Source organism: Herpailurus yagouaroundi, unplaced genomic scaffold, assembly GCF_014898765.1.
Source record: "Herpailurus yagouaroundi ecotype Mexico unplaced genomic scaffold, PumYag 141, whole genome shotgun sequence".
In the NCBI taxonomy this organism is placed as follows: domain Eukaryota; kingdom Metazoa; phylum Chordata; class Mammalia; order Carnivora; family Felidae; genus Herpailurus; species Herpailurus yagouaroundi.
In genome coordinates, this window is record NW_024412396.1 from 13,378,938 (window position 1) to 13,405,685 (window position 26,748).

General features: G+C 36.9%; 1 protein-coding gene and 1 long non-coding RNA gene across 8 annotated transcripts in view; both read right to left on the bottom strand.

Moving 5' to 3' along the window:
* Positions 1-646: 646 nt before the first annotated feature.
* On the bottom strand, positions 647-19,672 carry LOC121031645 (uncharacterized). Of its 5 annotated transcripts, XR_005790817.1 has the most exons (6): positions 18,501-19,672; positions 17,866-17,934; positions 8,439-8,836; positions 5,746-5,840; positions 2,080-2,123; positions 647-1,613 (listed from the first exon to the last, which is right to left on the bottom strand). It is a non-coding gene; the product is annotated as an uncharacterized LOC121031645 (long non-coding RNA). The 5 variants fall into 5 exon arrangements; XR_005790819.1 differs by lacking the exon at positions 8,439-8,836; XR_005790818.1 differs by lacking the exon at positions 2,080-2,123.
* A 2,548-nt stretch (positions 19,673-22,220) lies between these two features.
* LOC121031648 (uncharacterized) overlaps positions 22,221-26,748 on the bottom strand; it is a 47,516-nt gene continuing 42,988 nt past the window's right edge. For 2 of the 3 annotated variants that reach the window (XM_040476926.1, XM_040476922.1), the window contains exon 8: positions 23,426-25,698. In XM_040476926.1, the coding sequence (XP_040332860.1) occupies positions 25,513-25,698 (186 nt within the window). In that variant the 3' untranslated portion in view covers positions 23,426-25,512. Of the gene's footprint in view, positions 22,271-23,425; positions 25,699-26,748 lie in introns of those variants that run through there. The other variant, XM_040476924.1, reaches the window with a different exon arrangement.

A 26,748-nucleotide genomic window follows, 5' to 3' on the forward strand; every position in this document is an offset into this window, starting at 1 on the left:
ACCCAGGCGCCCCTCTCTCTTCTATCTTTTATTTATTCCTTTCTCTCTCTCTCTCTCTCTCTTTTTTTCTCTTCTTTTAAAAACCACTGTTATTACAATAGGCTTATCAGGTAATCTCCTTAAATTAAGATTCTTAAATTAATCACATCTACAAAGTAGATGGCCTTTTGGCATATACAGCAACATATTCAGGGGTTTCAGGGTTGAAGATGTGGATACCATTATTCTCTCTACCACACCCTCCCAAAGTAGCCTACAACTCTAATGGCTAGAAAGTTCTCATATTGAGCTAAGCTTTGTTTACATGTAGTTTCTATATATTGATCCTGGCTTTGTTCTTTAAAGTCACAAATACCAAGTTTAATATCTGCCACATAACTCTCTTTCAGATACCTGAAAATATATTGATCCCTCTCCCCTTGACAAAACCGTATCTTCAGCGGTTTCATAAGACATAGGTTCAAATTCCTATTACCCTGGTTGGCCTCCTTTGATACTTTTGGCTTAGCAATGCTTTTTTACAATTTTTATTCATTTGTTTTGAGAAAGACAGAGTGTAAGTAGGGGTGGGACAGAGAGAGAGGGAGAGAGAGAATCCCAAACTCCACACTGTCAGCACAGAGCCCAACACGAAGCTTGACTGCACAAACTGCGAGATCATGACCTGAGCTCAAATCAAGAGTCAGATGCGTAACCGACTGAGCCACCCAGGCGCACCCCTCAATGCTGTTTTGAAAATATGATGTTGTCTGACCAAACAAGAATAGACGGGGCCAATGTCTCTCTGGTTCTACACACTGAATTTTCATTAATAAAGCCCAAGGTTGTAGTTTACTAAAATTCTTGTCCTTCTAGATACTGCTTCAGATACTGCTGAAGGACCTGTTTACCTGAACTATACTTGTAGAGTCAATTTTTAACAGAAATGCTGGCATTTACAATGGTTTATCAAATAACTTTTTAGTGTCAATGAACAAATTAGTAACTCTTAACTACATATGATCTATTCAAACCAAATACATGTGAGTTTCTATCAAACCATTAATTAAATGTGAAGTGCAATAGAGACCATGACCGATCCCTACAGCATAAATGAAGGACTTGTCCAAGAAAACATTTATCTGCTTTTTGGAGCCAAAGTCTTCAGGCAAGATCTAACTGCATTATAATCTGATCCATAGTTTTTCATCATGTCAACAAAGAGTTGACATGTTCTATACTCTTCATATAGCATTCTCCTTTACCACTAATCTACCAATATTATCTGAAAAAGAAATAAAGTTAGTGTGGTTTACCCTGCTTTCAGTAAACGCATGCTGGCTCCAAATGATCCCTGTCCTATCCTGTAAGTGCACTCAAATCATTTATGGAAACCCATTCTCAACTTTTTCCTGGTACTAATGTTAAATTTGTCAGAATACAGTATGCAGAATCTACCTTTCTTCCCTTGCTGAAAATCATGTTGCTCTGTCTTTATGGTCTTTTGACCACTCTCTTCTTCCTTACAATTCTTCAACTATCAATCACTTCAGTGAGGTACAGCAGGGGACAGCCTCATCTGGAGATGGTCTTGTTCTGGGCTGGTTTGTGTGGCAGGTTCAACTCCTCAGATACTGATAGTAAGGGACACAAAGAGTGGGTTCAGCACATGAGAGGAATGGAGCAGGTGGGATATGTGGAAGCTGTATCAGGTAATACAAAATACAATTTCATTGCTTTCAATTTAAATGCTTATTTACTTAAGAGCTTCCTGATGAGTCTACAAAGTTGAAAGTGACTAGAGGAGCAATAGGAAGCTTTTTGTTCTGGAGCACAGACTCTGATCGAATACACATTGGCAACAGACATCAATATACAAGGTAAAATATGTCCAACCAACACAACCAACAGTGAATAGGTTTTTATCACAGTTTATCACTTTACCAAACTAAAACGATTTATTTTTATATGCGAATAGATTTTACTTATGCTATTGATTAAGAAGATATGTCAACAGAAGCAAAATCTATAAATTTGATGATCTTTAATAAATAACACAGTAAAAGACTTTTAGCGTGATAATTACAATTAGGTACACACCTGGTTTTGTATTGGTGCCCTCGAGCCTTTGTGGAGGGTATAGTCTGTTTCCATAATATAGGAAAATATAAATATTGAACACAGATTAATTTATTTTTTTTATTTTTATTTTTTTAATTTTTTTTTTCAACGTTTATTTATTTCTGGGACAGAGAGAGACAGAGCATGAATGGGGGAGGGGCAGAGAGAGGGAGACACAGAATCGGAAACAGGCTCCAGGCTCTGAGCCATCAGCCCAGAGCCTGATGCGGGGCTCGAACTCCCGGACCGCGAGATCGTGACCTGGCTGAAGTCGGACGCCCAACCGACTGAGCCACCCAGGCGCCCCATACACAGATTAATTTAAAAGTGCCTTTTAATGTCAATAATGAGAATGATTTTTGGAAATGGTTCTCCTCTTTGGAAAACTTGCCCATGGTAGACTTCCAGTTGATATTAAATGATTAAAACTTGATAGGATAATAATTGTAATAATCCCTTCCAAATTATTGGTTTCATTTTGTCTATATTAGCAAACTTTCTCTCTAGCACCTTCAATCCTAATAACAAGTGTTAATGACATGCATACAGAGGAAGACACTTGATGTGTTGAGATGCCATAGACATTTCTAATAATTATCCTCTATGAAAAATATAAAAATATATAAAAAATCCTTTCTTTAGGCATCTGGATGTCTCTGCATTTGGTCAGATTTTTCAAGTTTTTTTCTTAGTTTATAACATCTCATATTTCAACAAGAAAAAATTTAAATAACTCTAGCACTTACAGCATTATGTTTTAAATTAAAATACAGGGGAAAAAAAAGAAAAAGAAAAAAATATATAAGGGCTCCTGGGTGGCTCAGTTGGTTGAGCATTTGACTTTTGATTTTGGCTCAGGTCATGATCCCAGGGTTGTGGGACTGAGGCCCATGTCAGGATCTGTGCTGAGCTTGGAGTCTGCTTGAGATTCTCTCTCCCTCTGCCCCTCTCTTCTGCTCATGCTCTTGCACTCTCTCTCTCAAAAATAAAAAACAAAAACAAATTAAAAATAAATTAAAATGCAAAGCTATCATATTCAAAACAGTATGGTACTGGCACAAAAATAGAAATATAGATCAATGGAACAGAATAGAGCAAGAAATCCATGCTTATACAATCAATTAATCTATGACAAAGGAGGCAAGAATATAAAATGGGGGAAAAGATTGTCTCTTCAATAAATGGTGCTGGGGAAATTGAACAACTACATGCAAAAGAATAAAACTAGACCACTTTCTTATACCATACAGAAAAATAAACTCAAAACGGATTAAAGACCTAAATGTAAGACCTGAAACCATAAAACCCCTAAAAGAAAACATAGGTGGTAATCTCTTGGACATCAGCCCTAGCAATATTTTTCTGGATGTTTCCTCAAGCAAAGGAAACAAAAACAAAAAAGTAAAAATAAACAGGTGGGACCACATCAAGGTAAGAGATTTTTGCAGAATGAAGGAAACCATCAACAAAATGATACAATCTACAGAAAGGGAGAAGATATTTGCAAAGTATATATCATCTAAGGGGTTAATATCCAAAATATATAAAGAACTCATATAACCCAACACCAAAAAAACCCCAAATAATCTGATTAAAAATGGGCAGAGGAGACCTGAATGGACATTTCTCCGAAGAAGACATACAGATGGCAAACAGACACATGAAAATTTGCTCAATATCACTCATTACAGGGAAATCCAAATCAAAACCACAATGAGATATCACCTCACACCAGTCAGAATGGCTAGTATCAAAAAGACAAGAAATAACAAGTGTTGGTGAAGATGTAGAGAAAAGGGAGCTCTCATGCACTATTGGTGGGTATGCTAATTGGTACAGTCACTATGGAAAATAGTATGGAGTTTCCTCACAAAATGTAAAATAGAAATACCATAAAACCCAGTAATTCCACTTCTAGGTATTTACCTAAAGAAAATAGTACCATTATTTAGAAAAGATATATGCACTCCTAGGTTTATTGCATAAATTATGTTATTTATTTATTTACTTACTTTTGTTTGTTTTTTTTAAAAAATGTTTTATTTATTCTTGACAGAGAGAGAGAGCATAAGCAAGGGAGGGGCAGAGAGAGAGAGGGAGACACAGAATCTGAAGCAGGCTCCAGGCTCTGAGCTGTCAGCACAGAGCCTGACGCGGGGCTCAAACTCACGGACCGTGAGATCATGACCTGAGCCGAAGTTGGACGCTCAACCGACTGAGCCACCCAGGCACCCCAAATTGTTATTTATAATAGCCTCAATACGGAAGTAACCTAAGTATCCATCATAGATGAATGGATAAAGAAGATGTGATAAATATATACAATGGAATATTGCTCATTCATAGAAAAACAATGATATCTTGCCATTCACAACAACATGGATAGATCTTGGAGGTGAAATAAGTCAGACAGAAAAAGACAAATATCATATGATTTCACTTGTATGTGGAATCTAAAAAACAAAAACAGCAACAAACTCATAAGTACAGAGAACAAACTGGTGGTTACCAGAGTGGAGGGGTAGTGAGGGGATGGAGAAATAGGTGAAGGGGATCAGAGGTACAAAATTCCAGTTATAAAATAAATAAGTCATGGGGATGAAAAGTATGGCATAGGGAATATAGTCAACTATATTGTTGTAACACTGTATGGTGACAGGGATGGTGAATAATTGTGGTGAGCACTGAGTAATGTATAGACTTGTTGAATCATTATGTTGTACACCTGAAACTAATATAATATTGCATGTCAACTATATTTCAATTAAAAAATGCAAAGACTATTTATTCCCTTATAAGGTAGGTAGATGTGTTCATTAGAACATAAACTCCCTAACTCTGGAAAATAGTATGGAGATTCTTCCAAAAGTTAAAAATAGAACTACCCTAGGGCCCAGCAATTGCACTACTAGGTATTTACCTAAAGGATACAAAAATACTGATTCAAAGTAATACATGCACCCAGATGTTTATAGCAGCACTATCAACAATAGCTAAATTATAGAAAGAGTCATCGACTGATGAGTGGACAAAGAAGATGTGGTACATATATGCAATGGCATATTATGAAGCCATCAAAAAGAATGAAATCTTGCCATTTGCAATGATGTGGATGGAGCCAGAGACTATTATGCTAAGCAAAATAAGTCAGTCAGAGAAAGACAAATACCATATGATTTCACTCATATGTGGAATTTAAAAGCAAAACAGATGAACATGGGGGGAAAAAGAGAGGGACAGACCATAAAACAGACTCTTAACTATAGAGAACAACTAAGGGTTGTTGGAGGGAATGTGGGTGGGGGGAAGGGCTAAATGAGTGATGGGGATTAAGGAGGGCACATGTTATGATGAGCACTGGGTGTTATATAGAATCACTAAATTCTACTCCTGAAACTAATGTTACACTGTATGTTAACTAACTGGAATTTAAATAAAAACTTGAAACAAACAAAAAAACCCACACGAACTCCCTAAGCACAGAAACCTTGTGCTATTTGTCTTTGTATCCCTCCCCCTGCACCCTGCTCCCCGTACTTGGGACAGGGGGAGTTCTGTAAATGTTTATATATGAAAATATTTCCTTTTAGATCGCCTATAGGAAAGGAACAGAGCAAAATAATATATATACAGATTTTTACTCACTTTATTTAGTACATCCACTTTTCTACAGATGTGTGGTGCTTATTGTCTCTGGAGAGCAACAGTAGTTTGAAGCTCAAGGGACAGTTTTCCATGACCTAAGCAATGGAATGAAGAGAATAACTAAATTCCAGTTTCATGCATTTGAACTGCTCTTAAACTTTAGTCAGAGTTCTTTATATCCTTTCACAAAATGGGCCAAGTCAGTTAAGGAAAGTTACTGAGAAGCTTTGAGGATATGTGAATCAATGAATGCGAAGAACTGTTCATTTTAACAACTATGTTTGTACACATTTAAGAATAGTGCTATGTAAGTTTTATATGTATATAAAATGAGTAAATGTCCTTTGGCCTATAGCCCTCCAAACACTATTATTCTATTTACAGTTTGGGGTTTGGACCTTAGTGCATCCAGGATTTTGGTCCAGTCAGTCCTTTTGCATGAATGCATGTATGTGTACACGTTTGTGTGTGTGTGGATTGTGTTTGCTTTTATATCAGGATTTCCTATTTGTCTCCAGCAGTCACAAGTAACATTGCTTCATAAAACCACTTCAGGTGGCAGTTTAGAATAATTATTTAGATTTATGATCTTGTAAAGCAGGATATTTTTTTGATAGAACATATATAAGAACTTTTCTCATTGAAGTCCTAACAATAGAGAAAAGTAATTATCCCAACCTTCCACAAAAGATTTGAAAGTCAATGTAGCCCTAAGAAGTTCACTTTTTTCCAACCATTCTTAGTTTAAAAAATTCATGGAATAGGGGTGCCTGGTGGACGTTCAGTTGGTTAAGTGTCCGACTTCGGCTCAGGTCATGACCTCATGGTTGGTGGGTTTGAGCTCTGCTTTGGGCTCTGTGCTGATAGCTCAAAGCCTGGAGCCTGCTTCAGATTCTGTGTCTTTCTCTCTGCCCCTCCCCTGCTCACTCGCTGTCTCTCTCTGTCTCTCAAAAATGAATAAATATTAAAAAAAATTGAAAAATTCATGGAATATTTTGAGGAAGTAGATATGTTCATTATCTTGATTGTGGTATTGCTACAGATATAGGTACATATATCAAAGCTCATCAAATTGTACACTTTGAAAATGTACAGATTACTGTATGTCATATAACCTCAAAAAATGTTAAAATTAAGCTCCTTAAAGAATGAGTGAGCCATAATTATATAAAGCAATTATAGATGAATGCCACAAACATAATATTGAGCAAAAGAAGTCAGATACAAAAGAGTACATAATATGTGATTCACTCTTAACGGAGAGTAATGACTGAAAAGGGGTATAAGGAGGTCTTCTGAAATGGTGGTGATTTTGTTTCTTGCACTGAATTGCATGGGTGAATTTACTTCATGAAAATTAAATGAACTGTGCATTTGTGCACGGGGTCTTTGTGCTGACCAAATTGTTCTGTATCTTGATGATGGTGTTGGTTACACAAATCTATAAAGATGTGATAAATCTGCATAGATTTTTATACACGCATACAAATGAGTGCCTGTAAAGGTGGTGAAATCTGCATAAATTCTATGGATTATACCAATGTCAATTTCCTGCTTTTGATATCATACTATAGTTATGTAAAATGCTACTACTGAGGAAAACTAGGTGGAACCTCTCTGTTCTAATTTTTCAACTTCCTGTGAATCTATAATTATTTCAAAATGAAAAAATACTATTGTGTTAAGTGGAATTTTAGTGCAAGAATGTCTGTTGGATTTTCTATTTATTTCCCATCTCTAAAAATTTCTCTACTTTCCCTCAGGATTCTGGTGAAAGCTGTTATGTTCCATCTAACTGGCCTCAAACCTACATGGCAGTCAATTAGTCCAGGGGTGGGCATCTGTCCTAATACAGACAAATCAGAGCCTTTTCTGGATATGGAATTTGGACTAAATTATGGTATTTGGACTAAATGAGCCATTTCTCTTTTTATGCCTGGACTATAACTTTTAAACTCAAGAGCTTCCAGGCTGTCCTCTTTTTCATGATGTGGTCAAGGGAAGCAGAAGAACCTAGTCTACAGAGAGGAGGTGGAATGAAGCACATGTACAAAGAGAGGGGGAGACTGGAGAAGGAGAGTGCTTTGGACATTTGTCTTCCTGGTTCCTTATGTGCAGTTGACTATTTGTCCTTGAGTTCTGTGAGATGCTTCTATATCTTTAAAATAGATTTGCCTTCTTATCTAAATAAGGTCCATTTGGATTTCCGTTACTTTCAACCCTAAAGAATCCTAACCAATACACTTAGGAAGATGCAAACTGAGGCTTACACTTAGAGTACTTTTTTTTTTTTTTAATTTAAGAAGTATGACTTTACAGTATCTGAGATAAAGATTTCCACTTCTCCATCGTACAATTGCACAGGATGTACTGACAATCATTTAACCACACACCTCATTTTCAGGTGAGAAAGCTGAAGCCAGAGAGGTTATGAGACTCAGCCAAATCATACAGCCGGTTTCTAGAGGATCCAGAGCCACCAGCACCTCACCTCTCTCACTTCAGTATTACATAGTATGTCCTGGAGGGAAGCACCAGAATGTTCTACTCAGGGTTTCATCTGCTTGTTTTTAGTGTATTGGTGGCATAACTAATGAATCAGAATAAAATTAACAAGGGCCTACTTGAAAGATCAAATGAATAAGGGGTAGGGAATACTGATATAAATAAGAGTTATAATTACAGGTACTTACTACTAAAAAAAAACCTTTAACTTTTATCATTATTAGTCATAGAGATATTCCATTTGTCACTTAGACATAGTCTTCTGAGAGTCAAAGGAAACATAATTTCAGGACAGATTACTCAAACATTTTAATTCAAATGGTGAGTGTCTGGAAGTGAGGAAAAAATTTAAGACTCTATTAAACAGGATGTCAATACTCATTTTGACGTAAACTTCCTGAGAGGTGGAGGTTTGCTCTGAAACTTCCTGCTTGGTCATAAAGAGGAACGAGGCAATTGGAACACATTAGTCTTTCTCTCCCAATCTGGTCCAATGTGGTTGATTAAAATTGCTGATTTTGGTTTATTCTTAAAAAACACAAGTAGCCAAAGCACAGCATTGTGTTGACTGTATTTCAGGAGGCACCTGCAAGGTGAGAAAGAAGTATTACCCAGTTTTAAATAAAGAGAAGTCTGATAAACACGTGACTTGCTGGAAAGCAAAGCACAGAATAGAAAAAGTGTCATTTGCAGCTTTCAGTTTTATGTTCTCTTAATGGAAGTAGTGGCTCTTACCCTGGCTAGCACATTGGAGACTTAAAGTTACAGCTGTCTACTTTTTGATGAAAGTTGTCTGCCACTGGTGGCTGCACCCCAACTCTCTGTGGTGGGGTTGTGGATGATAACACAGTCCTGTGTTATGTACACATGTAACTCCCCCTACTCTTGTCCTCCCCTAAACCTGTATTGTGTCTTTTTTTTTTTTTTTGGTAATTTCTTCTGCAGAGGGGCATTTTATTTTATTTTAAAGGTTTTATTTTTAAGTAATCACTACACCCAATGTGGGGCTCGAACTCATAACCCTGAGATCAAGAGTCACATGTTCCACTGACTGAGCCAGCCAGGTGCCCAGTAAAGAGGCATTTTATTTATTTATTTTTATTATTTTTAAAAAATGTTTATTTTTGAGACAGAGAGAGAGAGCACGAGCATGAGTGGGGAGAGGAGCAGAGAGAGAGGGAGATACAGAATCCACAGCAGGCTCCAGGGTCTGAGCTGTTAGCACAAAGCCCAATGAAGGGCTGGAACCCATGAACCACAAGATCATGACCTGAGCTGAAGTCGGATGCTTAACCGAGTGAGCCACCCAGGCGCCCCATAAAGGGCCATTTTAATAACTAATTTCCTGAGAATAGAGATCCCAGCTCTGTCACCACCTCAGATGCGTATGCTGTTGTCCCCAATGTGTTCTGTTTTGTTTTTGCTGCTAATCCCTAAATCCAATAATTGGCCAGTCAATGATGCTGCATGCTGTTTCTCTGTGATCTCACTCCTAGCACCACAGGTGACCAAGGACCATTCTTAGTCTTTGGGTCTCTTCCGGACCCACACACTGGTTTGGCTTCCGGTCTCTCTCAATAGGCACAGGCTCTAACTCTCTAGGACCACCCCCAAGATTGATAGCTAGAGATCCCTGGTCTTCATTCCCTGGAGCTGCACTCTCCCTGAGAGAAGGCACTGGCTCATTCACATGTTTGATACCTAAACTTTGAGCTAGGGGGAAAGAAAAAACTTTTCTCACTATAGAGTTGCCCAAAAGGAAATAAGTAACTAAAAATAATAACTGCTTAAAAAAAAAAAAAAAAAAAGGAAGGAAGAAGCAAAAAAAGAAAGAGTTCCCAGACCCTTAAGATTTTTTCTGGGGGAGGGGCCCCAACACTTTTCTGTTTAGTTGGCTTCCCAATGTTCCCACTCCTTTCTGGAACATTTTCTATTTCACCTTGGCATACAGCATTGCATTTTTGTAATATTGCTTTGCAAAGAAATTATTAAGTGTTTGGCATTAATATTTGGCATAATATTAATTTATCCCTCCTACTCCTGAAGCCCCCATTACACACAGTTCTACCTTGCAGCTCTGTCACAGAGGCTAGGCTAACAGAAAGATAAATGTATTTAGTTTAATTTAGCAAATACTTGTTAAATGGAGAGGTACCTTGAGAAAAATTGGAAGCTCGTAATCCTATAATGGTGAATCTCTGATAAATATCAGACATTGACAATTGATACTACGAAGATATAGACAATATATAGACATTCAGAAAGTGAGGATGGGAAGAGTGATGCCAAATGAGAATAATGGAACTTCAGGAAAGTAGAACTTTGTTAAAAATTGCTGTACTTTTCTTTGACAACAAAAGGAATACCAACTTTTCATTCTTTAAACAAATTTTTTTTATTACGTTTCTTTATTTTTGAGAGGCTGAGAGAGACAGAGCACGAGTGGGGGAGGGGCAGAGAGAGAGGGAGACACAGAATCCTAAGTAGGCTCCGGGCTCTGAGCTGTCAGCCCAGAGCCCAACATGGGGCTCAAACCCATGAACCGTGAGATCATGACCTGAGCCCAAGTCAGACACTCAACTGACTGAACCACCCAGGCGCCCCTACCAGCTTTTCATTCTTAAAAGTTTGAAATATGCAGGGGCACCTAGTGGCTCAGTCAGTTAGGCATCTCACTTTGGCTCAGGTCATGATCTCGTGGTCCATGGGTTCAAGCCCTGCATCCGGCTCTGTGCTGACAGCTCAGAGCCTGGAGCCTGTTTCAGATTCTGTGTCTCTCTCTCTCTCTGCCCCTCGCCTGCTCACGCTTTGTCTCTCTCTCTCTCAAAAATAAAATAAACATTAAAAAAAAAAGTTTGAAATACACAGAAAAGCAGAAAGAAAGAAAGAAAAAAGCCACCTTTGAGATAATCACTGTTTACATCTGGCATATAACTTTAAACATTTTTATTTATATGTACATTTATACACATATACACAAACACATGTGTAATTGGGATCATATTCTATATAATACTCTGTGACCTCTTTTTTTTTTTAAATTTCAAATCCACTGTATAATCCTTGTTCAAAATATAGATTATAAGCATTCAAGAAGCATTCTTGTTCTAATATAATGACCTAGGAGTAAGGATTTCAATAATTTTCAGGCCTGAAGTAATTATTAAGAAATGTTGATGTACAATTGTATGCCTTTTTATTTTAAATTTTTTTTTCAACGTTTATTTATTTTTGGAACAGAGAGAGACAGAGCATGAACGGGGGAGGGGCAGAGAGAGAGGGAGACACAGAATCGGAAACAGGCTCCAGGCTCTGAGCCATCAGCCCAGAGCCTGACGCGGGGCTCGAACTCCCGGACCGCGAGATCGTGACCTGGCTGAAGTCGGACGCTTAACCGACTGTGCCACCCAGGCGCCCCTGTATGCCTTTTTAGGAAAGAGTTAGCTAGCTATCTTCTACTGATATCTGTGAAGGTTTCTTCATTTCAACCACATCAACTAATATTCTCTACTTCTATCTATTACTATTATAAAGATGCATCAGTATTTTAATAGATTGGCACCACTTTTTCTTTCAAGACCAATTGGTATAACATTTTATTTATAAAATTCAAAATATTTCTTAGTCATACAAAATGCAGAAGAATGAGGCCCTAAACACCAATTTCAAGGTAATGATATCAATGTTACAAGTCTACCGTGAACAGCATCTCCATTTAGGTTTTACTCATATATTGTATATTATGCTGTCATTAATCTTCCATGGAAAATTAGATGCATGAATCCCACCTAATGAAGAAAGGCATTTCATATTGTTCAAGCAGAAACAAGCAACCACGTGATTTCACATATCCACAAGGAATAAATGAATTTCGTGATTTAAGAGCAGAGATACATTAATATTTGCTAGTCACAAATCTCAAATAGGGTCAATGTAAAAAAGGAACATATTGAAATTACTGATAACTGTCCAAAAATGTATCCCCTGAATCTTCTGAAGCATAATAGCATGCACATTATCTAAGAGCTTAACTTTGGATTGTTCCTTACATAAGTATTCTGATTTAGAGTGATGTCTGAAACGAGTGACTGGCTTACTGCTGTCTACTGTGAAATCTGTGACATTTACTGACATTTGATTTTCAATTAAACACTTTTCTATATATTGTAACCTCATTTTTTAACCTAACAATACATTGTGAATATTTATTCACATTCTGACATATTCTTCTACTTCTGATTATCATTTCAGAATATGGTTGCTCTGTCCTTAATCTCTATTAGACATTTAGTTTGTTTCCAATGTTTAACCATTATAAACAATACTGTGATGAACCATCATATGTAAGTAATTCTATAAATATCTGGTTATTTTCTTAAGTTCCCAGAGATGGAAGTGCTTAGTCAAGGTCTTTAAACATTTTAAGGCTTTTATGACACTACTATCAGCAACATATGAGGATCTCATATTCTGATGGGTAGAACTTTTCTAGGGGTGACAATATTTCCTGTTTGAAGCTTGATTTGTTTTGAAGATACAGAAAATTACATAATAGAGATTTTTCTCCCTGGTATGCCATAGCAGAAAAGAGATATAGTGCTCCATCTATTCTACCCTGTCAATTTGGTGTCTGAGGGGGGAAAGGTAAGATTGTGTTTAAGATGGTGTCACACCCTTGGCACATGAAGCACAATATGTAGATCAAAGAGGAGAAAGCCCTGGGCACTTCTTATCTCCAGTGTGCTCTTGCTAAATGCCTTCCTTGCAGTATTAAGCAGTCTACTGTAGGTGGACAGAATAGGTCTTTTCTTACCTGAATTTTCTCCCCTTCAAAGATGATAACTAATTTTGTTACTTTCATTAAATATTCATGACCTGAGGGGCACCTGGGCGGCTCAGTAGGTTAAGCATCTGGCTTCAGCTCAGGTCATGATCTCACGGTTCATGAGTTTGAGTCCTGCGTCGGGTTCTGTGCAGACAGCTCAGAGCCTGGAGCCTGCTTCGGATTCTGTGTCTCCCTCTCTCTGCCCTCCCCTGCTTGCACTGTCTCTGTCTCTCAAAAAATGAATAAATATTAAAAATTAAAAAAAAATATTCATGACCTGAAAGATCAGGTCTACTCAAAGATATTTAATGGCAAACTATATAATTTTTATTAAAAGAAAGAAAAAGAAAACCAAGTGGCATTAACTTTGATTTGAGTATATACATGATGAGAGTTAATCCCTCCTTGTTTTAATGAGTATGGCATTAAGTGCCTATATCTTGATTTTTCATGCAGTGCAACCTATCATTGAGAGATTCAAAGCTGTTATTTAAGATGTTGATTATATAATGTATAGATGTCATAAGTGTGTGGTTTAATCTGTTAAGACACACTTAGAGAAGGGAGCATGAGTGTATTATTGTCACTTTTACAAATCTGTATCAGTATATACATATATACATGTATATATATGTATTCATGACCTACATATATATGTGTGTGTGTGTATATATGTATACACACACACACACACATATTTATGTGTGTATATATATATATACACACACACATATATATATATAGTAATATACAGGTATACTGTATAGTAAATACTGTATAGTAAATTTACTATACTACTATATAGTAAATATACAGGTATACTGTATACTAAATAGTAATATACAGGTATACTGTATAGTAAATAGTATACCTATGTAGTATATACTATGCTATATAGTGTATATATATATATAGTGGTGGTGGCTCAGTCAGTTAAGTGTCAGACTCTTGATTTCAGCTCAGGTCATCATCCCAGGGTCGAGGAATCAAACCCCTCATTGGGCTCTGCACTAAGTGTGGAGCCTGCTTAAGATTCTCTCTCTCTCCCTCTGCCCCTCTCCTCCACTTGTATGTTCTTTTTCTCTCTAAAATAAAAATAAATAAATGACAGTAAGTAAAATATTAAAAAAAGAAAAATATTATGTAGTGCAAAACTTCAGTTGGTAATTTATTTTACTTGCCTAGCACCCTCCACCTCCACTCCTCTCCCAGTTAAGATATACACCCTACGGGGCGCCTGTGTGGCTTAGTCGGTTGAGCGTCCGACTTCAGCTCAGGTCATGATCTCGCGGTTCTTGGGTTTGAGCCTGCAAAGGCTTGTTGCTGTCAGCACAGAGCCTGCTTTGGATCCTCTGTCCCCGCCCCCCCCCCCCACCTCTCCCCTGCTCACGCTCCCTCTCTCAAAAATAAATAAACTTAAAAAAAAGATATACACCCCAAAAAGACTGTGACCTTGCTTATCTTGTTCACTGCTGCATACCTATCTTAAATAGTTCCAGATATGTAGTAAAAGGTCTATAAATATTTTCTGAATGAATGAAAACTAAAGCCGTAATTCAAAAAGAGTAAAAAAATAAAAACCAAAACAGCATTGCATTTATAAAATACTATAAACAAAAGCCCCAAAGGCATCCAGTTGTAAAACAATCCAGATGTGCCAACAGAGTTGCAAATTTAATCTAATTCCAAACTTTAAAGTGGTAGCATGCATTACTGCTTCAATGAATGATGATATTAATAGTAATACTCAGAATGAGTAATAAATGCATAGTGGGGTTCATAATATCAGTGTCAGAAGTAGCCCTTCTGACTGAATTCTGAGATTCAGACTGATCTGATCTGAATTCTGAGATTCAGGTATTCTGACTGAATATTTGAGAAAAGGAAGAGATCAATCCATGTAGACAAATGTTTAAACCTGTGGCAGATGAAAAAAGGAGGTAACTGCAGAAGCAATTTACCTTTTTTCTTATTGTGTGGCTTCTCTTTATTTTTTGCTTTTTCACCTTTATCTTTTAAAACAAAAGGACTAAAAAGCACCTGGGTGGCTCATTCTGTTGAGTATCTGACTTGATTTCCACGCAGGTCACGATCCCAGGGTTGTAGGATTCAAACCCCGCACTGGGTGCCATGCTGGGCATGGAGCCTGCTTAAGATTCTCTCTCTCTCCCTGCCCCTCCCCCACCCCCGTCAAAAATAAACAAAACAAAACAAAAGGATTAATTTTGGAGGACCTGAGTGGTTGGATCTTTGGTAAACAGGTAACTTAAAAAATTTTAGGAGAACTAAAGTATGTTAAACTTAATAGAAGCTTAGAAGGCACATCTTTTTTCAGATGACTACCATATGCACCCTTTACAGCTTGACTTTTAAATAAAGTCTTAAATATCAGAAGAAGGCAGAAGGCTTGTTTGATTTTTTTAACTTGGTTTTTATTGTAAAATGTATCATATACACCAAAGAGCATATAAAATCTAGAAGTAGATTTTAAAGAACTATAGAAACATCAATATATCCACTAGTTTGAGAATAACTCTTTTAAAAGTTTACTTACTTATTTTGAGAGAGAGAGAGCATCTCTGTGCAGGGGGGTAGGGGCAGACTGAGAGAGGGAGAGAGAGAAACCCAAGCAGGCTCCTTGTTGTCAGCAAGGAGTCCACTTGGGGCTTAGTCTCACAAACCGTGAGATCATGACCTTAGCTGAAATCACGAGCTGGATGCTTAACTGACCGAGCCACCCAGGTGCCCCGAGAATAATTTCTTAAATGAACTATTTATGAGAATTGTCAGATCATTTGTTCTCCTTCTGAATTTTCACAAAATGGTGGCTGTTTATTTAAATAGCTAGGTCTATTCAAATACACAGTTCTGATAATTTCCACTACAGAATACTTATTTCCGGAATCAACCATAGTTACTACAGAGCTAGGAGTATATTATTTTTCAGAATAGTGGAAAATTGTACTTATGGCTCATAAAAATAGAACCTCATAGTTTCTTAATGGAAAAATATGACTGGAAACTACAATTCTTTCAGATTAATTTCTAAACTCAGAAGTGAGATCATGATACAATCACTTGGCATGTATCTAAGCTTTTTCTGGACAATAACTACCTTGACTGGGTAAAGAATAAATCTTCTCAGATGCATATTCACTTCTTCTTAAGTGAAATTTGAGTTAGGGATAAGTTACTATGTATCATATGGAATCTATATTAGTTTTCTATTGCTGTACAAGTTACCACTTCATGAATAAAAGCAATAGACATTTACTCTCTTATAGCGTCTATGGGTAAGGAAGGTAGACATGGCTTAGTTGGGTCTTCTGACTCTGGGTCTCTCACAAGGCTGCAGTCAAGGTGTTAGCTGTGGCTGCAGTGTTTTTAGTGTTCTTAATGCTTGACTAGAGGTGGATCCACTTCTATCTTACTCGGAGGACATTGGTAGGATTTAGTTCCTCTCAGTATGTTGCACTAAGGGCCTCAGTTCCTCTCTGACTGTTGACTGGAAGCTGCCCTCTGTTCTTTGCCACCTAGACCTAACCACTGAGCGGTTCACAACATGGCAGTCTCCTCCATCACAATGAGCAAGTGAGAGAGCAAGAGAGAGAGAGAGGAAGATGGAAGTCATAGTCTTTTGTAAACTAATCTCAGACACACCTTTCCATCACTTTTGCCATATTCTATTCATGAGAAGCAAGTCACTGGGTCCAGCCAACACACAATGGGAGGGAATAACAGAAAGATGCGAAAGTCAGCAGGTGGGGATCATTGGGACCCTCAAAAAGGAGAAGATGCTGTATTTTTAGGTGATTAGTGAAGGATAATTACCACCTCTCTTGCCTTTTGGCACTCTTACATAGTAACATTTCTACTATGCCTTCCTTTTTTTTTATCAGAAGTATCTTTCTGGGCTCATTCATCCATTCGACAGGAATGCTGACAATACAGCTTTTAGGTGATTAAGCCTGGTGGCCAGCTTGCTGTATTACAAGCCCTTTTCAGTTGTACCACCCTTTATGTGTGTTTGAAACTTTCCATGCCTTTGGTCAGCCTGATTATTTCTTTGTTTGGAAAAAGTGAGATAACTCATCTGAGGTGATTTTCCCCCTCACAGGGGAAAATATATTTATTATTTCACTTTGAAAGCTTTCTTTCATTTTTTTAAATGTTTATTTTTGAGACAGAGAGAGAGAGTGTGTGTGAGAACAGGGCAGGGGCAGAAAAAGAGGGAGACACAGAATCTGAAGCAGGCTCCAGGCTCCAAGCTGTCAGCATAGACCCTGACGCAGGGCTCAAACTCACAAACCATGAGATCATGACCTGAGTCAAAGTCAGACACTCAACCAACTGAGCCACCCAGGAACCCATGAAATTTTTCTTTTCTTTTTTATTTATTACAAATTTTTTAATGTTTATTTATTTTTGAGAGAGAGAGAAAGCCCGCGCACATGAGCGGGGGAGGGGCAGAGAAAAAGAGGGAGACCCAGGATCTGAAACCGGCTCCAGTTTCCAAGTTGTCATCATCACACAGCCTGATGCTAGGCTCGAATTCACGAACCATGAGATCATGACCAGAGCCAAAGTTGGACCCTTAACTGACTGAGCCACCCAGACACCCCTGAAAAATTTCTTTTTAAAGTAATTTCTTCTATCATTCTATAACTTGTGCTGGAAAAACGACCATACTCATCTTTGGCTTCATTAGAGTAAAATCTGGTCACTTGAAAATTAAGTTTCATGCTCAATATCTTTCATAATTTAAAGAAAAATTTTCCAATTTTACTTACAGGTAAAATTGCACTGAAGGGTGGGTTTTCAAAAAGCTGCCAGTGCTAGAGTCTGTTTAATACTTGAAGCTGTAAAGTTGAGATATGGTAATGATTAAAAGGGTTTTTGACATGTTTTCTAAAAGGCTTTGGGTATTTAGTTATTAGCTAGTACTACATTTTGTCAAAGTATCGTGATTGTTTCTTGCGTTTCTTAATTGTTCATTTCAGGCTTTTTTGCCTTTCCCACTTTATTAGCTTCTTCCATCTTGAGAAATGATTCAAAAAACTTAAATTAGGAAATAAAAAAAATATATGGTATGATATCTGCTATCACCAGAGACCAGAATTAGTCTCTCACCTAAAATAATTTAGAAACTGGACAAAATGTATGAAGTCATAGTTTTCAGGGATCAAAGAGCAGGCAGTGCAGGACAGAGATTTTTCAGAGAAGGAAATAAACAAGGTGATTCCTATAATTGCTCTGGCTGCAGATCTTTTCAGGCTGCAGCATAGGGAGGAGGAACCCAAGCAAAGCTCGGTCACCTCTCTGAGCAGAGGAAACAGAGTTGGAAGATCTGGGAGGTGAAAACATCAGAATTTCAGGTTGAAAACCAGAGGAGAGAGCTGCACAAAAGAAGAGCTTGGGAGAGTACCTCTTGAGTCTTCAGCTGAGTACTGATCGGTACAGGCATGTGAGAAAACTACCAGGGCCAGAGGAAAAAAAATCACTGGAAAAGAAGAAGCACAACAAAACTTGGGAGTCACACAGTGTCAGGAATAATTTGTGTTCCAACCAGATAGAGTGGAAAGACCTCATATGTAGGGCATCGAGTAGAGTCTTCAGAAGGTTATCACCTTAGCAGTTGGGCCAATAAGCCGTAAATGAAGGGCTCTTCTGGACCTGCCCAACAAAGCTTAAACGTGAGACTTGAAAGGCTCAAACTGTTTCCAAGTAACATAAATGTATCCCAGAACAAAGCCCAAAAATGTTTATACAAGAAAACCACAGCACAATGGCATGCCATAAAAAATTAGAAGGCATTCCAGCAAGCAGGCAAATACAGCCTATAATGAAAAAAAAATTAATAGAAACAGCCCCAGAAATGACACAGGTGACAGAATTAGTTAAATTAATTAGGAACATTAAAACAGCTATTATAATACAACTCCATATCTTCAAAAAGTTAGAGGAAAGTGTGAGCATGATAAGAGGTATGTAAGATCTTAAAAGGACCCAAATCAAACTTCTGGAGATGAAAAAAGAAGCAATGCTTAAAATGAACGATACTCTGAATGAGATTAACAGCAGATTGGACACTGCTGAATAAAATGTTAGTAAGTTTAGGGTGCTCAGCTGGCTCAGTCAGTACAGTATGCCACTCTTGATCTCAGGGTCATGAGTTTGAGCCCCACGTTGGGTATTGGAGATTACTTAAAAAAAAAAAAAAAGATTAGTAAACTTGGAGACACAATAATAGAAATTATTCAAAATGAAACACAGAAAGATAGAAGACTGGGGTAAAAAAGAACAAAGCATCACTGAACTGCAGGACACCATGCAGCCTAACGTATGTGTCCTTAGAGTCTCAAAGGGGAGGAGAAAGATTGATGAATGGAATGCATATATGAAGAAATCATAACCCAAAATTTTCTATTTATGATGAGAAGTATAAACTCACAGATCCAAGAAACTAAAAAAATCCCAAGCAAGAGAAAAATGAAACAAAACACAGCAATTCCAATCAAAACGCAATTGTTGAGGACCAGTAACAAAAAGGAAATAATACAAGCAGGGGCACCTGGGTGGCTCAGTCAGTTGAGTGTCCAACTTCGGCTCAGGTCATGATGTCATGGTTGGTCAGTTCGAGCCCAGCATGGGATTGCTGCTTTTTGCCCAGAGCCTGCTTTAGATCCTCTGTCCCCCTCTCTCTCTGTCCCTCACCTACTCATACTCTCTCCCTCAAAAATAAATAAAAACATTAAAAAAAGGAAAATATTAAAAGGAGCCAGAGAAACAAGATACAAATACAGAGAAACAAAAGTAAGGATGACAGGAGCGGTGCCAGAGTGCACATAGAATATCCTTAAACTACTGAAAGATAAAACCATTAACATAGAATCCTAGACCCAGCAAAAATCTTTTAAAAATGAAGTCAAAATAAAGACATTTTTAGACACAGAAAAGCTGAGAGAATTCATCACCAGTACACCAGCTGAAAAACGGAAAAAGGAAGCTCTTCAGGTACAAGGTAAATGATAACCAACTGTAAATATGGATCTATACAAAGAAATGAGGAGCACTAGAAATGGCAAATGTGGGGATAAATATAAAAGACTTTTCCCTTACTTTAAAGTTATCTTTAAAATAATGATCCATTTAAAGCAAAAAATAATAGCTATGTATTGTGGGGTCTATAATACACGTGGAAGTAAATACATATGACAACAATAGCATAAGGACTGGGTCGGGACAAAAGGAGGTATATGGTGGTAAGGTCTTTATACTATATGTGAATTAGTATAATATCACGTAAGGTAGACTGTGATGAGTTAAAGATGTATACTATGAACTCTAATGCAGCCATTTTTTTTTAAAGTTTATTTATTTATTTTGAGAGGGAGAGCGTGAGTTGGGTAGGGGCAGAAAGAGAGGGGTGAGAGAGAGAATCCCAAGCAGACTTCGCACTGTCAGTGCAGAGCCCAATGTGGGGCTTGAACTCACCAACTGCAAGATCATAGTAGAAATCGTGAGTGGGACACTTAACCAAATGAGCCACCCAGGCACCCCTCTAATGCAGTCATTTAAAAAAACAACATGTATTGCTAATAAGCAGATAAAGAAGACAAAATAAAATCATCGAAAGTGTTCTGATTAATACAAAAGAAGATAGGACCAGAATAAAAAGCAAACAACAGATGAGACAAATAGAAAACAAAAAGAAAAATGATAAATTTTAACTCAATTATATCAACAATTACAGTAAATGTAAATGGTCTAAACACACAATGTAAAGGCAGAAATTGTCAGAGGCAAGCATTAGCCTAACACCAAAACCAAAGACATTTCAAGGTAACAAGAACAACAACAACTATTGTCTATATATCAATATTCCTTACAAACATGGATTTAAAATTCTAGCAAATCAAACCCAATAATTTATAAAAACAATAATAATATTTCATAACCAAGGAGGGTTTATCTCAGGGCTGCGAAGTTGGTTTACCATTTGAAAAGTCAAACAATGTAGTTCACAACTTTTGCAGACTTAAAAAGAGAAACATTTGATCATCTCAATAAAAATAATTTGACAAAATTAGTATCCACTTATGCTAACACTCTCAGCAAACCAGGAATAGAAGGGAAATTCATTTAATTAATAAAGGGCATGTCCTGAAAACCTATAGCTAATATCATACTTAAAAATGAAAGACTAAGTGCTTTTTCCCCATTAGATTGGAAACAAGACAAAGTTGTCCTTACCACTTCAGTTGAACATTTTACTGGAAGTCAGAGCTACTGCAATAAGGCAAGTAAAGAAACAAAAGTTTATAAATTGGAAGAGAAAAAGTAAAACTTTTTCTGAAGGAATCAGTAAGAAATCTACTAGTACTAATAAGTGAATTTGGCAAGATTGCAGAATACAGGTCAATACATAAATATCAATTGTACTTCTATATACTAGCAACAATCAGAAATTGAAAAAAAATTTAAATACCATTCATTAAAAACATTAAAATATGAAATGCTTACCCACAATGATATGGTCAGCTAATCTTTGACAAAGCAGGAAAGAATATCCAATGGAAAAAAGACAGTCTCTTCAACAAATGGTGTTGACAAAACTGGACAGTGACATGCAGAAGAAGGAAACTGAACCCCTTTGTTACACTGTACGCAAAAATAAATTCAAAATGGATGAAAGACCTAAATGTGAGACAGGAAACCATCAAAATCCTAGAGAAGAACATAGGCAGCAATCTCGGCCTCGGCCTCAGCCATAGCAACTTCTATGACCTCGGCCATAGCAACTTCTTACTAGACAGGTCTCTGGAGGCAAGGGAAACAAAAGCAAAAATGAACTATTGGGACTTCATCAAGATAAAAAGCTTCTGCACAGTGAAGGAAACAATCAACAAGATTAAAAGGCAGCTTAAGGAATGGAAGATATTTGTAAATGACATATTTGATAAACAGTATCCAAAATCTATAAAAAATTTCTCAGACTCACCATCCAAAAAGCAAATAATCTGTAGCAGCTGGGTGGCTCAGTTGGTTGAGCGTCTGACTCTTGATTTCAGCTCAGGTCATGATTCCCCTTCAGACTGTTGGGCTCTGTGCTGAGCATGGAGCCAGTTTGGGATTCTCTCCCCCTCTCTCCCTCTGTCCTTCCCTTGTTTATGCTTGAATGCTCTGTTTCTCTCTCTCAAAAAAAAAAAAAAAAAAAAAAAAAAGTAGAACTACCTTAGCATCCAGCAACTGTACTATTAGGTATTTACCCAAAAGATACAAAAAGACTGATTCAAAGGGGCACATGCGCCCCAATGTTTATAGCAGCATTATCAACAATAGCCAAACTATGGAAAGAGCCCAAATGTCCACTGACTGATGAATGGATAAAGAAGAGATGGTACATATATACAATGGAATATTACTCAGCCATCAAAAAGAATTAAATCTTGCCATTTGCAATGATGTGGATGGAGCTAGAATGTATTATGCTAAGTGAAAAAAGTCAGAGAAACAAATACCATATAATTTCACTCATATGTAGAATATGTAGAATTGAAGGAACAAAACAGATGGACAAGTGGGTTAAACAAGAGAGGGAAGCAAACCATAAGAGACTCTTAACTATAGATAACAAACTGAAGTTTGATGTAGGGAGGTGGATAGGGGATGGGCTAAATGGGTGATGGGTATTAAGGAGGGTACTTGTTACGATGAGCACTGGGTGTTATACGTAAGTGATGAATCACTGAATTCTACTCCTGAAACCAATATTACAGTATATGTTAACTAACTAGAACTTAAATAAAAGTTTGAGGGGGCACCTGGGTGGCTCAGTCAGTTGAGTGTTGGACTTTGGCTCAGGTCATGACCTTGAGGTTCGAGAGTTCAAGACTCACATTGGGCTCTCTGCTGTCAGCCTGTCAGCGCAGAGCCTGCTTGGGATCCTCTGTCCCTCTCTCTCTTCCCCTCCCCTGCTTGTGTTCTTCCCTATATGAATAAATAAATAAATAAATAAACAAACAAACAAATAAATAAATAAATAAATAAATGTTGAAACAAAAAAACACAATGAAATGCTTAGGAATAAACTTAACAAAGGAAGCATAAGACCTGTACACTAAAAGCTGTAAAACATTGCTGAGAAAAATTAAAGACCTAAGTAAATGGAAACACATGCCTTATTCTTGGGTCAGAAAACTCAGCATTGTTTTTTAAAAAGATTTAAAAGTAATCTCTACACTCATTGTGGGATTCCAACCCTCAATCCCGAGATCTAGAATCAGATGCTCCACTGACTGAGCCAGCCAGTCGCCCCAGAAAACTCATATTGTTAAGATGTCATTCCTCTCCAAATTGATCTATGGATTCAATGTAATCTCAATGAAAAAAATCCAGCAGGCTTATCTGTGGAAATTTACAAGTAGATTCTGAAATTTGTATGGAAATACAAAGGGCTTAGGGTAGCCACAAAATTTTTGAAAGAGAAACAAAGTTGGAAGATCTACAGTGGTAGTAGTATTTAAATGGTAGTAAATCCACACTATTGAACACTATTCATCAGTAAAAAGGAATAAATTATTGATATGTGCAAAATGGATAGACATTAAAATCCTTATGCTGAATGAGAGAAGTTTGACAAAGTGTATACAGTATGGTTCCATTTATGTAAAGCAAACTAATCTATCACAACAGAAATCAGATCAGTGATTGCCTGGGACAGGGGTCAAGGGAGGGATAGATGACAAAGAAATAAGAGAAAACCTTAGTGGGGATGGAAATGTTTGTCCTCTTGATTATGGTAATGGATTCAGAGGTGTATACCTATGTCATGGTACACTTACTGTACTTCTTACAGATTATTTTATATTGATTACACTTCAATAAAACTGTATGGTTTGACACCAGTATTAATATTAGATGTAGTACTTACAAGAGCTAGTTAGAATTCTAAATGTGTATATTAATAGAGCCTGCAAATTGGTTTCTTCAGTGTTTTACCTGTAAAAATTGTAGTCCTTTTGCAGTGATCAAAGATATATTTTACCAGTGCTACTCCTTTCCTACCCAAGAGCCTTCTGACAGTTTTGGGTATGTATGCATCTATGTGTTCTGGTACCTATGCTCAGTTACTGTTACTAAATACAGAAAAAAAAAGGACAGTGTATTCCATTGCTTTTAGGCCTGCTGCCTCCTTGGTTTTTGGGCAGCTTGCCTTCTTTTAGACCTTTGTCAGTGAGACATGTTCCAGATCTTGTTTCATGACTATAGTCATAAATGGAAAAGTTATTTTCAGTGCTAAAAAATGTATGAAGGCTCTGAAAATGCTAGACATTCATCCAGGATCTCCAGTGGATTTGCATGGGTGGAAGAATAGAAGACCACTGGTTTACACTGTTTTCAGATAACTTTATGATCACATATATATAAAATAGTGAGAGTACTAAAATAATCTCATTTCTTCTAATGAACCTGAGATTAGCATAATTTTTAATGTAATTATTTGCTTTCTGAGAATCAAGCATGTACTTGTTAAGCTAAGTATAGGTAGTCTTCTTACTTCATGATTTAATAATATAAACACTGCTGTGCTAAATAATTACCCAACTCTTATAAGGAGAAAGCCACAGGTATCGCTTACAACCTAAAGTAATTTTGGTACCTCATTTTTTTTACTTTAACAATTTTATTTAGATGTAATTCATATACAATTTCAACCATTTAAAGTGTCCCGTTCAATGGTTTTTCCTCTATTCACAGTTATGCATGCAGCTATCACCATGATCTAATTTTACTATTTTTATCACCCCAAAAAGAAACCCCATACCTATTCATAGACACTTCCTATCCCCTCTCTTCCCCCTCCCAGCTCTAAGCAACCACTGATGTACTTTCTGTACATTTGCCTATTCTGGACATTTCATTTAAATAGAAACATACAACATGCGATCTTTCGTGACTCGTTTTGTGACGTGATCTTTTGTGACTCGTTTCTTTCACTTAGCATGAAGTATTCAAGATTCACCCATGTGCTAGCATGTATCAATCCTTGGTTTCTTTTTATTCTGAATAAAATTCCATGGTATGGAATTATTTATACATTATTTATTTATCCATTTACTAGTTGATGGATATTTGTTTCCCCACCCTGTTTTTTGGCTATTTTAAATAATGTACTATGAACATTTGTGTACAAGTTTTGAGGTTGGATGTGAGTTTTCCTTTTTCTTGGGTATATATATAGGAGTGGAATTGGTAGTTCATATGGCAACTCTATGGCTAACATTTTGAGGAACTACCAAACTGTTTTCCACGGTGCCTACCAACTTATATTCCTACCAGGAAGGATCCAATTTCTCAATACCAACGTAAAGTACTTTGCAAGCTTCATTTTACCCCATAAATTGTGGGTCCCATGTTACCACCAAAATGCAGATCTATTTTAAGGAAGTTGCTTTTTCCCACTTGGCAAAGAAGTTCCAGATATAATTTTCTTTCTCTAAGAAAATGGATTTGTACTGGTTTATCCTAAGGTAACTTCTAACTAAAAATCTGTGCTTCTCCAAATTCTTCATCTTCCAACAGAAAGAATGGCTCTCCTTATTTGCACCTTGCAGTCTGACCTAAACAATAATAATGTTTGTTTGGCAAGGAAAAAATAAAGCTGGAATCCAAAACCTGAGTCATTGTTTTAGGTAAATTATCTATAGTCTGAACTCGTTACCCTTTCTGCCTGTGAACCAAAATCTTGGCATGTTTTGTCTTCAGTTGCTTTTGAAAAGTTCAGGTATTATTTTACAATGTATGAATAATTTAGTAAGTGGACAAAAAGGAAGAAATTGAACCTACTTTTTATATAGGTAACTGTCAATGTAAAAACATTAATAATTTTATATTAGTAAAAATATAAAATTATAATATATAATTATATTAAAATATAAAAATAATATTAATAATAAAACATTAATAATTTCCATCTAGGATGTTATAATCATAGTATTAATCAGTATCAATTATAATATTAAAGCCCTGTTGTACCTCTCTTTCATACAAAAGCCAAATGTGATCTATGACCTAGTTGTCACTTTTCCTCTTGGTTTAAGCATCCACCAGATTTACAAATCACACCTGTAGCGGGGTGGGGGGAGGGGAAAATGGGTGATGGGGATTATGGAGAGCACTTGTAGTGATGAGTGCTGGCTGTCATATGAAGTGTGGAATCACTATATTATACATATCTGCAACTACTGTTATACTGTATATGAACTAGCTGCAATTTAAATAAACTTAAAAAAAAATCACAGTTGCAACCCACACATTTGATAATTACTAAAGCAATTCTCACATTGATGAGGAATCCAAAGGCAAAATAAGAAGTTTCTTCTCTCCATAATAATCTGTTAATTTAGTGGTTAATATTAGACTATGAAATTTAAGAGAGAGGCAGCATAACAAAAGAGCATAGGCTTTGGAGTTTAGATAGAAAATAGAATTAAATCCTGGCTGTGCCATTTACCAGCTGTACAACTTTTGGAAAGTTTCTTACCTTCACTAAAACTCAGTTTACTCATCTGTTAAATAGGATTAATAGCTCCCACTTCATTGGGTTGCTGTCAGGCTCAGTAATGCATCAAGTACAAAATCTGTATTGATGAATTTAGGGTGTTTTTTGT